Here is a 13,822-nt window from a genome sequence, read left to right on the forward strand (position 1 = left end):
ATCTGGTAGTTCTCTGTCAATGTACTGTTGCAGTTATTTCTGTATAACCAACCTTCAGTGGGATTTTGCTTGTTTGTGATAAAAGTGATATTGTATGATAATTTCCACACTTTGTTGGGACACCTTTCTTTTAGAATGGGAATGAATATGGATCTCTTCAAGTCAGTTTGCCAGATAGTTGTCCTCCAGATTTCTTGGTATAACCTGAGCACATCCAGGTCAGCAACTGTTTGTTGAAATATATCAACTGATATTCCACCAATTCCGGGGGCTTTATTTTTTGCAAAAGCATTCAGAGCACTCTGAACTTCCCCCTTCACTACCATTGCTTCTTGAACATCTGTTGTTTTTTGGGCTGTCCATTACTTCTTGTTATGTAGTCATATTTAGATACAGTAATGTAAAAGTGAATTTAAAAAACAGTATAAGCAATTGCAATTGAGTTTATTTCAAGACTATATTTATACAAATAAAACCCATACACCATGGGATTTTTCAATGTTTATTTTGTCTTAAGAAAAACACTTGGTTTTTTTCTGTGACATCTCTGGATAACTTCAAACTTCCAAACTTTTAGGTTAGAATTGAACATGTCACAATTTGTACCACAAGAGGATATCAAATTGTATTGTGCTTGTCCAAAGTAGCAAACCTAGTTCAACTAAAATGGAGTATTACAAAACAGAATGTTGGAAGTGCATCACTCTTTGACCTTTCTTCTTAGTCTATCTCAGCTTATAAATCTCTAAAATATGTTCAACATAATTGCAACACCCTCCCTCCAACTACAAAATGATAGTAGGCATACTTGAAGTACATTGACCAGGGATCAAATCTGGGTTTTCCCCTGGAAGATAAGGATTTACTACTGAAGCACAGAAACTGGCCTTCTAAAGTAGATTACTAGGAGTTAATTATAGCATAAATTAGTGCTACATGAGGAAAGAAATTATTTTAGTGTTACCAATGTAAAAGATGAAAATTATTCATCAAACTAAGAGGTATAAAAATATGCAGAGATTTTATGTCATAATACACAGTTATTTTTCCCTGCATTTCCCATCCATTCATTTGTTTAATCAGCGAACACTTGCTCAGTTTTCATTATGTGTGGGTCTTTACAGCTTGGACTATCAAAGGATGAGGAGACACAGTGTATAATTCAATGCGAGGCCATCAGTTGGAAAATATATTTCCTCAGAAGAAGGCACAGATACAACGAGCTTTTTTTGAGACCAATGATATAATTAAGTAAAGCAAGGCAAATGGAGGAAGAAAATTAAAAAAAAAGAAAGACTAAGTAGGGAAAAGTATGAAGAAGCTGCTAAAACCATATAACATTATGATTTATCCAGATACCAAAATGAAACTCATTGCCTTCAAGTAGGAACTGACTCAGAGCTGACCCTTTAGTAGGTTTTCAGAGGTTGTGAATTGTGCAAGAGGAAATTGTCTATAGTCCCCTCTCACACAGGAAAATCTGGTCGATTTGAGCCACTTGCCTTTGGTCTGGCAGCACAACTGCTTATCCACTAGGTCTTTGTTGTTGTTATTATGCAAGTTGGAATCAATTCATAGCTAATCCCCCAGTTGGTTTACATAGGCAGTAAATCACATGGGAGTAGATTGGCCCACTTTCTCCAGTGGAGCAATCTGTTGGTTCAAACTGTGTACTTTTGGATTAAGAGTGTAACTCCTTACCACTAAGCCACCAGAGCTCCTCATTTGGCCATTTATTGTTTGTTTGTTGTTTGCCATTAAGTCAGAACTGATCCATAGCTGATCATCCAGAGAGTTTTCAGAGGCAGTTAATCACATGAGAGAAGAACGTCACACAGGCACATCTGTTGGATTTGAAACTCATGCCTTTGGGATGTCCTATCCTGAGCTAGTCTCACTGTCCCTGACTCACCTGCCCCTATTACCACAATCACTGTGTCAATATATTTTATCTAGGGTTTTACTCTCCTGTGTTGATCCCCCACCCTTCCCAGCAATATGTCTTTTTCCAAGGACCTTTCCCTCCTGGCAACATGCTCAACTTATGTGAGATGGAGTTTCAAAATCCTTGCCTTCAAGGAGCAACTTGGTTTCTCCTGCTCCAAGACATATCTGTTTGTTCTCTTGGTAGTTCATGTTGTGTTCAATACTCTTCTCCAACATCACAACTCAAAGCCATCTATTCTTCTGTCATCCTTATTGTTTGCCCAGTTCTCTGATGAATAAATAGCAAACATAGTGGCCAAGGAGCACAAACAGCAGGTTGCTGATTTGCGCAAGAAAAATTCTCTGGGTGTAGCAAATAATTTATCACTAAATCACTAGCCAAAATCACACACCTAGAGGCACTGTAAGAGGCAGGGTTGGAATTTTGCTTCCAAATATTGCAACTTTGAAAAGCCTACAGAACATTTCTACTCTACACTCATGGGATTGTCATGTCTCCGAATAAAATCGAAGGCAACTAACAACAACAATAGCTGAAGAAATCAATACTTTGGCTTTACATTCATGCTTGCTTCCAATTTCATTTCAGTACTTCTCATTGACCAAAAACATCTATGTTAAGTTTTAGATAAAGAAGCATTTTATGAATATCTCTGAACACGCACTTTGGAGTAAAAGGATAATTACATGATTACCATTGTCAAGAGTCTAATGTAGAATACAAAAATAAGTAAAAAAAATGAAGAAAAAATAAAAACCACTGAGGTAGTGGTGAACAGTTTCCTTGTCTGACCCTGTACTAAATATATCTTTACTGAATATCATAATAAATTCTTACCAGACTCATCAGGAAGGTGAATTAAGGCTAAGAGACATAAGAGACATATGTATATTGTGCTGACAGATGTGCATTTTATCTCCAGATTATAAGGCTATATAATGCCCAAGACGTCTAAAATTGGAAAATGTGTGAATTAGGATTATATTCTTTAACCAAATATATTTAATCTGCATGTTGAATAAGTAATAAAATACCTGGAGTACATGAAGAGTAATGACTACATCAAGATTGGAAGAAGACTTATTATCAATTTATGATAGGGTGATACCAGAAAATGTTCAAGGATTTCCTTTTGCTTACATGTACAATAAACATTAATGGAAACAGTGGTCATTAAACACAGCAATGCATCACACTGTAATAGCCCTTCTGCAAAAGATCTCTTGAAAATGGTTAAATCAAAGAACCTCCTTTGAGAATTAAAATATGTTGACTAGACCATAGTACTTTAAATCATTTCGTATGCATGTAAAAGCTGAACAATGAATAAAGAAGACATGAAATATTGTCTTTTAACTGTTGTTGTTGTTGTTGTTATGTGCCTGTTTGCATCAGGATTACATCCTCTCTCCATACCTATTCAATCTGGAATATTGTATGCTGAACAAATCGAGAATTTGGATTCTATGAAGAAGAGCGTGGCATCAGGATAGTAGGAAGACTTATCTACAATCAGCATTATGCAGCTGACACAACCTTGTTTTCTGAACGTGAGGAGTACTTGAAGTGCTGCAAAAGATCAAAGACTATAGATTTCAATATGGATTACATCTCAACATCAAGAAGACAAAACTCCCTGTCCCTGGACCAGGACAAAGCACTTTGACACTAGGAAAGGCCAGAAAACATGGGGACCTCCAGAAACATCAGGTCTACAGATACTGAAGAAAACCAGAATTTCCAAGTTCCATCACAACCAATAGAGAGAGGGTCTTTCCTAAGAGCTTGCATCCTTATATTTTGATCACCTAAACTATAAGCAGATCATGGAGAATTTGGATGTCAACTGCCTGAATGATTGACTGGAAGAGACCTATATTTGTTCCCATTCTCAAGAAAGATGACCGAATAGAATGTAGAAAATACTGAAAAAAATCATTACTATTACATGAAAGCAAAATATTGTTGCATATCATTATAAAAATGGCTAAAATAATGACAAAGAAATGCCAAAACTTCAAGCTGGGTTTAGAAGTTGGAGCACCAGGGATATTATTACCATTGTCAGTCAGATCCTGGCTGAAAGTAAAGAATACCAGAAGAATATACATTTGTACTTCATTGACTATGTAAATACTTTTGACTGTATAGATCATAACAAATTATAGCTAACATTGCAAGAATGGGAAACCCAGAACACTTAATTGCACTCATACAAAATCTATATCTAGACCAAGAAGCTGTTGTCCAAACAAGCAAGGGAATACTGCATGCTTTAAAATTTGAAAAATGTGTATCAGAGTTGAATCCTACTCAATCTGTAAGGTGATCAAATACCTATTCAACCTATAAGGTGATCAAATCATTCAAGAAATTGCACTCTATGAAGAAAAATATGGCATTTGGATTGGAAGGAAAAATTCATCCATAACCTACATCACTCAGATGAAAAATTTGTCTACTGAAAATGAGGACTTGAAGTGCCTGCTGCAGAAGATGAAAGATTGAAGTCTTCAACATGGACTGTATCATAACACCAAGAAAACAAAATTCTTCACCAATGGACCAATAGGCAACATAATCATAGATTATGGAAAAAGATTGAAATTGTCAGTGATTACTCCTTACTTGATTATACAATCTACAATCTTAGTACCAGTAGTCAGGAGAACAGAAGAATTATTACAATGAGAAAGTCTGCTTTCAGATTCTTCTCCGATTTACTGACGAAAAATGGCATCAGTTCAAAGCCTAAGATGTGCCTGATTCAAGCTGTGGTCTTCTCAGTCACTTGTTGTACATTTGAGAGATGAATAATGAATACGAGTGACAGGGGAAGAATTGACACCTTTGAGCTTTAGTATTGGGGAAGAGTATTGTATATCCCACGGACTGCTAAAAGAACAACCGCCACAAAAAAATGCCTTAGAGAAAGGCAGCCAGGGTGTTCCTTGGAGGAAATGATGATGAAGCTTCATCTTACATACTGTGAGCATGTTACTAGCACAGGCTATTTCTTGGAAAGCAGCATCATGCTTGAAAAGGTAGAGGATCCGAGAAAGAGAGGAACACTCTCAATCAGGTGGATGATACAGGGACTGCAGCAAGAGTTTCCAGTATATCAGAGATTATGAGGATAGTTTATGATAGGATCGGGTTCATATTTGTTGTTCATAAGGTCGCTATGAATTGTATAGGACTTGGTGACATCTAACAACAACTATTAAAGAGAAAAAATTCTGTTTGTTGAAGCCATTCACTTGTAGTATCCCTGTTACATAGCAGCATAAGATGACTAAATTGAGAGAACCTTCCAGAAGAATCTATAAATTCATTTTAGAAGAAATACAGCCAGAATATGCCACAAAAGGGAGAATGGTGAGATTTCACATTAAATGCTTTGTATGTTATAAGGGGGGATTAGTCCTGGGGAAGGTGGTCTAGTGGCAAGAAGCTGAGCTGCATTCCCAAAGGCACACAGTTCTAATCCACCAGCTGCTCCATGGAAGAAGGAGAGACAATCTCCTCCCATGCAATTAATTGTCTCTGAAAACACACCCGAGGGTCAGCTATGGGTCGGTTCTGACTCTACAGGATACAACAAAGTTCAACCAATTGAAGGAAAAAAAAATAACATGTTTTGTCACAGTTACTGTAACCATGAATTAAAATACAGCAACATTTTTGAGAATGATGGAAAAAAAGAAAGTGTTTTTTATTCTACTATATGTGAGATTGCTGTACCAGCAACAACTTGACAGTACCCAACAACAGCAGTCTCTTGAAAGAAGCATGGGTCTTATAGTTATAGTAGCAAAACTCCAGGCTGAAATGTACCAAATGGAGTTAAAAAAACAAAAACACAAAAGCATTTCACCATATTTACACAGCATTTATGACCAATAAGGTCCGGTACAGAAATCTATAAAGCAAAGGGTCATTTTAAATGTAAAAACTAAAAATCTCAAACTCATGGCCATCAAGTTAGACTCAAATCACAGTTGACCCATCATTGTTCTGAATCACTCGTCTTGTGTGAGATTTGGCTCTAATGCCACATAAACTCTTTACTATTTTCAGACTTAACATTCTCTTGTTGTAGGTTGTGGTGCTATTTTTGCCTGACAATTTTCTTTTAATAACATTCTTTACTTTGTCCTATTTATATATGGAGAAGCTCATATTGGGTAAAATGTGTTATCTGTCCACTTTGGTGCATGTAGTAGAGTAGACCATTTACAAGTATTTTAGTTTATCTGTGTGAGAACTCAATAAAAATTATTACTACTTAAATTTTATAAATCATAACATTTAGGTAGAATAAGTAGTTTTTAAACTGTTATATCCATATCTCTCTAGTTCCAACCCTCTGTTCTGTCCTCTGTGAAACTCATAATTTAGTTTTCTGTCACATCTCTCACAGAAAAAATATTAGCATTTATTATAACGTTAGTTGTAGAAAGCCTGCCGTTTCTTCAATTCTTCATTTTTCTTTAATGATTTGTTCTCATGTTGGGCAAAACAAAAAATAGCAAAACGTGTTGAGAGAAAGTGTTTAATACTTTCTAGTAACAAATAAATAGTTGTTGATATATTTCCAGGTAATTATGGGAGAAATTTTATTCTTACACATGAACAACTCTTCCCAAACGCTATCCTGGTAGATAAATATTGTTTCATTGTCTTGATATCTGTTCTGATGATTATTAGATGTAAGAACTTCACCTAATAGAACCACATCAATGCAAAACTTTGGACCATTTGCATGTTTTATGCTGTTGTTAGGTATTAGTGAGCCAACAATAACTAAAACTAACTCCCAACAAAATACAGTTGTAAAATTTCTATATTAAGTGCTTATTTCTTGCTTCATCAAAAACCTAAATAAATAAAAAATATCAAAAAATTAAAAAACCCTAAATAACAAACATGAAATCTTCATTGTCAAAAATCCTTTTTCCACTTTCTCTAACCTTCTCTTGCTTCCATTCACTTTTGATTGATTGAATTTTTTTCCCTTTGGTTTTACAATTATGATGTTTATTAGGGAAATCAAATGGCTTTAATTCAGCAGCAGGATATGATTGTTTAGTCAGGAAAGATTGCAACTTGAGACTAGGGTCACAAGCTATTATCCTGCCAGTTATCGTGTCTGCCCCCTAGGCCTCCAGTATATTTGGGCAAAGGCTCTGGTTCTGTGGGGTAGTAGTTGCAAGGTCTGCTCTGTTTTTTGGTAGGTCTCTGGTTCTCTTCTGTATATGCTGAGGCTCCTGCTCCCGGGTCTAAGTAGTAAAGGAATCTTTGGCTCCCAACGATGCACACTCTGCCTCTGCATTCTCTGTTTCTGCTATGCTGGTGGTGAGATTCTAAATTTCCGCTGCGAAATCCAAGCAATTGACTGGCAAGACTAGACAAAAATCATATGAATATACCAACTTACTCCATTTGCACAGCCCCACTTATCCATTTGGCAAAGTTAAATTCAATGGCTAGGAAAGCCATTTTGAACAATAAGCCCTTGACATCATGGTCTTTTCAAGCCGTTAACCTCCATATTTTCAAGCCATTAACCTCCATATTTGCAGAATCAACTTTCACCTTACAGCCAACTTAATAATAACCACACTTATGAAGGTGTGTAAGGTGGCTACTTCACGCTTCATGCCTTAATATTCCTATTTTAGAAAGCAACTTCTGATTTTCCTATCCCTTTCAAACCAGAATTCTGAGAGAACTAGCATGTTCCTTTTGCAGAAGACTTTCTATTCAATTTGAAAACTTGAGTATCTGTCTCCACAAACAAAGTCCCATCCTGAGCAAGCCAGTAAGTTGCAGCAATCAACATTAACTTGGATAACAAAATATCTTCTCTTCATCTGTTTGGATTTTAGTCAATTTATCCCCAGCCATCCGTGGCTAGGTCCACATGGACATCAGCTGCACTCTGGAGGACTTAGATCTTTTTTAAAAATTTTAATTTGCTTTAATGCTATTGTAAACATAAATAACTTATTTTAAAGAAAGTATTTGCCATTTAAATATTTTTACATGTACAGTCTTCCTTTTTTTGTGAGTACAATTTAAGTGACACAAACTGTGACTATAGTACAGGAAATGCTATGAATGAAAATATACTGTGTTGTGTGTCTGTATGCATCCCTTAGAGACCTGAGTTGAGATCAGAGTCTGGGTACTCTACATTTTGTTTGAAAGTAAAAATTTAAAATGTGTCCACCTCAATGCCTTTCCAACTTCCACAGGATAAGATCATTGTACAGAGTCAAATTATTGTCATATAGACAATTAATGGGAAATTATAGAATACTGACAAAGCAAAAGTTGGTCAATGATGTGGATTTTCTTTAAAAAATAAACCCTCAACCTATTGTTGTTCTTATTTATAAGTTTTTATGTGAAATATGCCTAAAAGTAGATTAAGAAGCCCAGTATGCAATACAGATAGAATTGGGTTTTTTTTTAAATAAAATTTTAATTGTGATTTTTAAAGAACGTTTACAGAGAAGTTAGATTTTCATTCATTCATTGTTGCACTTTTTATCCCCTTATCCTTCCATTCCCCTCCCACACTTTTTTAAAAAATATTAATTCATTGCTGCACTTTACCTACCTCTCTCACCTCAGTCCTCTTTGCAATTATGTATCTCTTACTCCAGGCTGTTGTTATATGTATAATGCTTAATCATATATTCATTTTAAACAGCTATTTCTTTCATCTGTTCCAACACAATGGTCATTGTCTATCCACTCTTCAACTATTTTCCTCTCAACCCTCACCCCATGTCAGACCTGCTTTATAACAGTGGTGTTATGCAGTATATGTCCTTTTGTGACTGATATATTTCACTCAGAATGATGTGCTCCAGGTTCCCCCATGTTCTGTTTAACTGAGAGGTTCCACATGTAAATCTCTGGCTCTCTATATTTATTATCTGCTGGGCAATGAAAAAATAAACTACATAGATCCAAAACAATAGGTAAAGTATATCATGACAAGTAAATTGAAACCACAGAGCAAGAGGTTACTAGAAGTGGTTACAAAAAGGCAAGAAAACAGGTTGACAGTCTTGAAGACCATGATGCCATAGGACAGGACCAGACTCAAAGGAATCCACCTGAATGTTTTGGTGGCACCCGCTGATCTCCATCTAATGAGAAAAGGTGAATAAATGGCTAGGCTGTAACTCAATAAAGCGGTAATAAAGCCAAGACCCAGAATTTGAATGTCAAAACCTGGGGGAAATCGAGAGGAGTTAGAAAATGTTTCCAATGGGCAAGTTTTTATTTCATGAAAGGAATATATACATTCTTTCAGTCAATAGCTACTTACAGAATGCCTACCATATGCTAGAAACATACATATGTAACCAATAGCAAACCAGATTTCATGACCCTGCTTCTATTTTGAAGTGATATAGGCTGGTGGTAAGGCTATTTTATTCCTCAGGTGGCAGAGTGTAGCATAGTTTAAAGTGAAAAGCGATTTGGAAGTGAATCATCTGGCAGTGTAACATCTATTCAAGTGAGAAATGCTAAAGGTCCAGACTCAGACAGTGACTGATGGCAGTGATGTGAAGACAAATTCAAGACACATTAAAGAGAAAGAATCAAGACAACATTTCTCTCCAATGACCTGAAATTAGCATATATTCTTTTCTCCAGAAAATATTTTGCAGTTAGAAAAGTAGGAAGAGATGAAGTGGAAAAGCAGTTTATAGATTTAGTTTCTAACCACTTCATTCTCTCTTTCCTTGGTCCCGTTAATTGACATATCAATCCATAAATAGAAAGAAAGAGGACTTACACACTGAATTTTTATGGCTACTGTCCTTGCTGGGCAGCATCTTGACTCCTCTTGACTTCAACTCAATTGCCTTTTTTACTGAAAGAGACAAAATAAAGCCATTAGTAGGTAAGATCTGAAGAGAGATCATAAACCATGTCATATTCTCACAATATTGCCAGTCATAACTGTTTCTTTACCAACCTCTGAAAAATGGGACATGTTGTAAGTGGTTAATGATGTAAAGCAAATGAAGTATAAGAGCTTGTGAAAAATTAATGAAAGACTATTAAGCAGCAAGATCATATATTAGAGTGTGAGAAGCTAAAAATACGTGGTGCTGTTTACCTAATATATCCGAACTTATTTATCACTTGCAATGGCAAATTCTGCAAATCACACCCATTTTGGCAGAGTACTCTGTGAGACTGTCTTCCACATTTAGCTGCAGTACCTATAGTTACTAGTGGAGTTCTGGTGGCCTGGTGGCAAGAAATTGTGCTGCAAACCCAAAAGAATGCAGTTTGAGGTCACCAGCTGCTCCTCAGAAGAAGGATGAGGAATATCTTCCTGTGCAATTAACTGTCTCGGAAAACCCTCTGGACGGTCAGCTATGGGTCGGTTCCAACTCTACGGCACACAACAACAACAACAACAACAAGAAAAGAACATAGCAATTCTACAATTTTATATATTCATGAAAAAAGGTAGATGAAAAGTTAATATAGTTATCTAATCACTTAACATTTAGCAGATATATATTGATTACAAATCAGTGTAGAAAAATATGTTCTGAGTGCTGACAATAAAATGTTAAATTAGAGAGGGCCAGTCCTTCTGGGAAGCTCTTGGGTTGTGAAAATAATATATCTGCTCAACTGCTAACCAAAAGTTTCAGGATTCAGAGGCACCTTGAATGAAAGGCTTAGAAATCTGCTTTCAAAAATTAGTATTTAACCATCATATATTAAATATTATCAGAATCCTTACCATGATAATATTTAAACCTGTTTGTATTTAACAACTATGCCACATAATGACAGTAACAAAGTTTCATTAAGGTGAAAAAAATCAATATTAAAAAGCATTAGAAACATAGTTCTACTCTCTGACATATATGAGTCAAAATAAACAACAGAACAGTTCTGCAAAACACAGTAAAAGACCTAAATAAATGGGAAAAAATGTACCCTGTTTATGGGTAGGAAGTCAATACTGTGAAAATGACAATCCTACCAAAAGCAATCCACATGTTCATTGCAATCCCAATCCAGATACCGAATTCCTTTTTCAAGGAGATTGAATTGAAAGAAATTGTCAAATTTCTTTGGAGAGGCAAGAGAACCCAAAGAAGCAAAACACTTCTGAGAAACAAAATGAGGTGGGAGGCATAGCATAGCATTCTCTGACTTCAAAACCTACTATACAGCAGTGGTAACAGAAACAGTGTGGTACGGGTACAGTAACAGGCATATAGACGAATGGAACAGAATTGAGAACCCAGAAAGAGACTCAGCTATCTATGGTCAACAGCTATTTGACAAGAAAATCAAAGCTATCAAACGGTGAAATGACAACCTCTTCAACAAATGGTGCTGACTAAGCTGGATTTCTATCTGCGGAAAGCTGAAACAAAATCCACACCTCACACCATATACAAAAATCAACTCAAGGTGAATCAGAGACCCAGGAGTGAAGCTCGAAACCATAAAGTTGTAAGAGACAAACTGGGATCAAGTATAGAAGCCCTAGACTATGTTAGAGACTGCCAAATACAGCCAAAATGTACAATCTGAAAAGGATAAAATTGACTAACAGGACCTCTTAAAGATTAAATCCCTATGTACATAAAAAATATTTTCTGACAGGGTTAAATGAAAACCTACCTACTGGGAACAAATATTTGACAATAGCATCTCAGACAAGACTCTCATAAAGAAAGTTTACAGAATACTCTTGGGCCTCCCCAATAAAAAGACTGATAGCTACAAAATGAGTACAAGATGTGGAAAGAATTTTCACAGAAGAAGATATTCTAATGGCTGACAGACACATGAAGAAATGCTCCAAATCACTGGCAATAAGAAAAATGCAAATCAAAACCATAATAAGATACCATCTCAGTCCAGTAACAGTGCCAAAGTTTAACAGGAAGGCAAGTAATAAATGTTGGAGAGGATGTGGAGAGATATGAAATTTTATACAATTGTTGGTAGGATTGTAAAGTGGTACAACTATTCTGGAAGATAGTTTGGCACTTCCTCAAAAAGCTGAATGTAGAAATTCCATATGACCCAGCTATTCCACTGCTTTGAATATAACCTGAGAAAAGGAGAACAGCAGCACAAACTGATATTTGTACACCTATGTTCATAGCAGCATTATTCACCATTGCAAGAACATGGAAACAGCCCAGATGTACAACCACAATAAAACAGATTTAAGAAAATATAGTATATTCATACAATGGAATACTATGTAGTACATAGGAGCAATGATTTTGCAAATTATTATCTAACTTGAAAGGGACTGGAGAGCTCGGAGAGCTCTATGCTGAGTGAACTGACTCAGTTACACAAGACAAATAGTGTGTAAAACCAATAATGTAGAATGAGTATGAGAATCTACGGAGGGAGGAAAGGGTGAAGCAGAGTGATGAGGATGTGCAGGAGGGGATATGGCTTAATCATGGGGCTGTTCAATTTGATGGGGGAGTGAGGAAAATGAGAATAATCTGGTCTAAAAAACAATGTATTCAAATTTTGCAAATAAACTATTTTTTTTTAAATGTGTGTCTTGGAAAGCGGTGCTTTGCTTACTTAGATGGCCTAGTAGTAAGAAGCTGCACTACAATCACAAAGACGCACAGTTCAAATCCACCAGCTGTTCTGTGGGAGAAGGGTGGGCAATCTCTTCTCATATGTTTTACTGTATCTGGAAACTCATTGGAGGGTCAGTGTAAGTCGATTCTGACTTGATGACACACAGCAACTCGACTGCAATATGTTTATCTATTCTTCTGTTGTTTGTTGGTGGTTTTTTTTTTTTTCAGTAGTAGTGAAAATATTGACCTGATTCCAGTATAAGAAACAATCTAATTGAATGTCTTTAGAACATTGGTCCATTGTGTTACATCCATACAATAAAATTTTATACAATCATTCAGTAAATAAGTAAAAGCTTGTAGTCCTTCTGGTCACCTAACATACTTTAGGAAGTAGAGAAGGTGAGATAATGTGTTCTAAGGCATATAGACGAATGGAACAGAATTGAGTTAAGTTAGTTTCTTGATTATCTAGATCTTCATCAAATAACTTTAGAAGAAAGAGTAGCACTGGCAAAGTTGAACAGGATAGAAAGCAATGCATGATGGAGAAGATATGGAGGGAGCGGACTCTCATACTCCCACTGTTGGTGGGATTGCATAATGGTACAAGTACTCTGGAAAGCAGTTGGGAGTTCCCTCAAAAAGCTGAACATAGAAATCCTATACGATCCAGCTATGCCACTGCTAGAAATATACCCCAAGGAAATTAAAACACAAAAGAGATACAAGAGAAAATTGGTACACAAATGCTCATACCAGTGTCATTCACAATCACAAGAACATGAAAACAGCTCAAATGTTCAACCACAATCGAATGGACTGAGAAATTGTGGTACATCTGCATGATGGAATACTACTCAGCACTCAGGCTCAAGAATTTAAAAAAATTACTTGGGAGTACTGTAGGCCTTTTTGCTGTGTAAATTAACTTAGTTTCATAAGGATAAATACTGCATAAGATAATTATTGTGAAAAGAGAAAGAGAACAAGTAAAATTTGTACGGTGAAGGAGCAGAGGGATGAGGATGGGCAGGGAGGAATCCATAGGGTCACACAATGTTGTGGGTGGAGGAGGGGGTGTAAAGAGAATGGAGAAGACCTGACAGGGATCAGGAAAGACAGAGTAATGGGGACATAGTTCAATAATGATTAATTTTACAAAACATAATGAATGGGAATGATTGCATGAAATACAATGTGAGTGAAGGATAATGTGAAATAAAGTATATACTAACTTTGTATACAA

The 13,822-nt window shown here is 36.1% G+C and overlaps 1 protein-coding gene across 1 annotated transcript in view; it reads right to left on the reverse strand.

The window, feature by feature from the left end:
* CSMD1 (CUB and Sushi multiple domains 1) overlaps positions 1-13,822 on the reverse strand; it is a 2,584,888-nt gene that overhangs the window by 1,339,220 nt on the left and 1,231,846 nt on the right. The window contains exon 6 of the mRNA XM_006895025.1: positions 9,771-9,848. Within this exon, the coding sequence (XP_006895087.1) occupies positions 9,771-9,848 (78 nt within the window). The remainder of the gene's footprint in view (positions 1-9,770; positions 9,849-13,822) is intronic.

This window comes from Elephantulus edwardii, unplaced genomic scaffold (genome assembly GCF_000299155.1).
Source record: "Elephantulus edwardii isolate Elephantulus edwardi_28Jun2011 unplaced genomic scaffold, EleEdw1.0 scaffold00154, whole genome shotgun sequence".
NCBI lineage: Eukaryota > Metazoa > Chordata > Mammalia > Macroscelidea > Macroscelididae > Elephantulus > Elephantulus edwardii.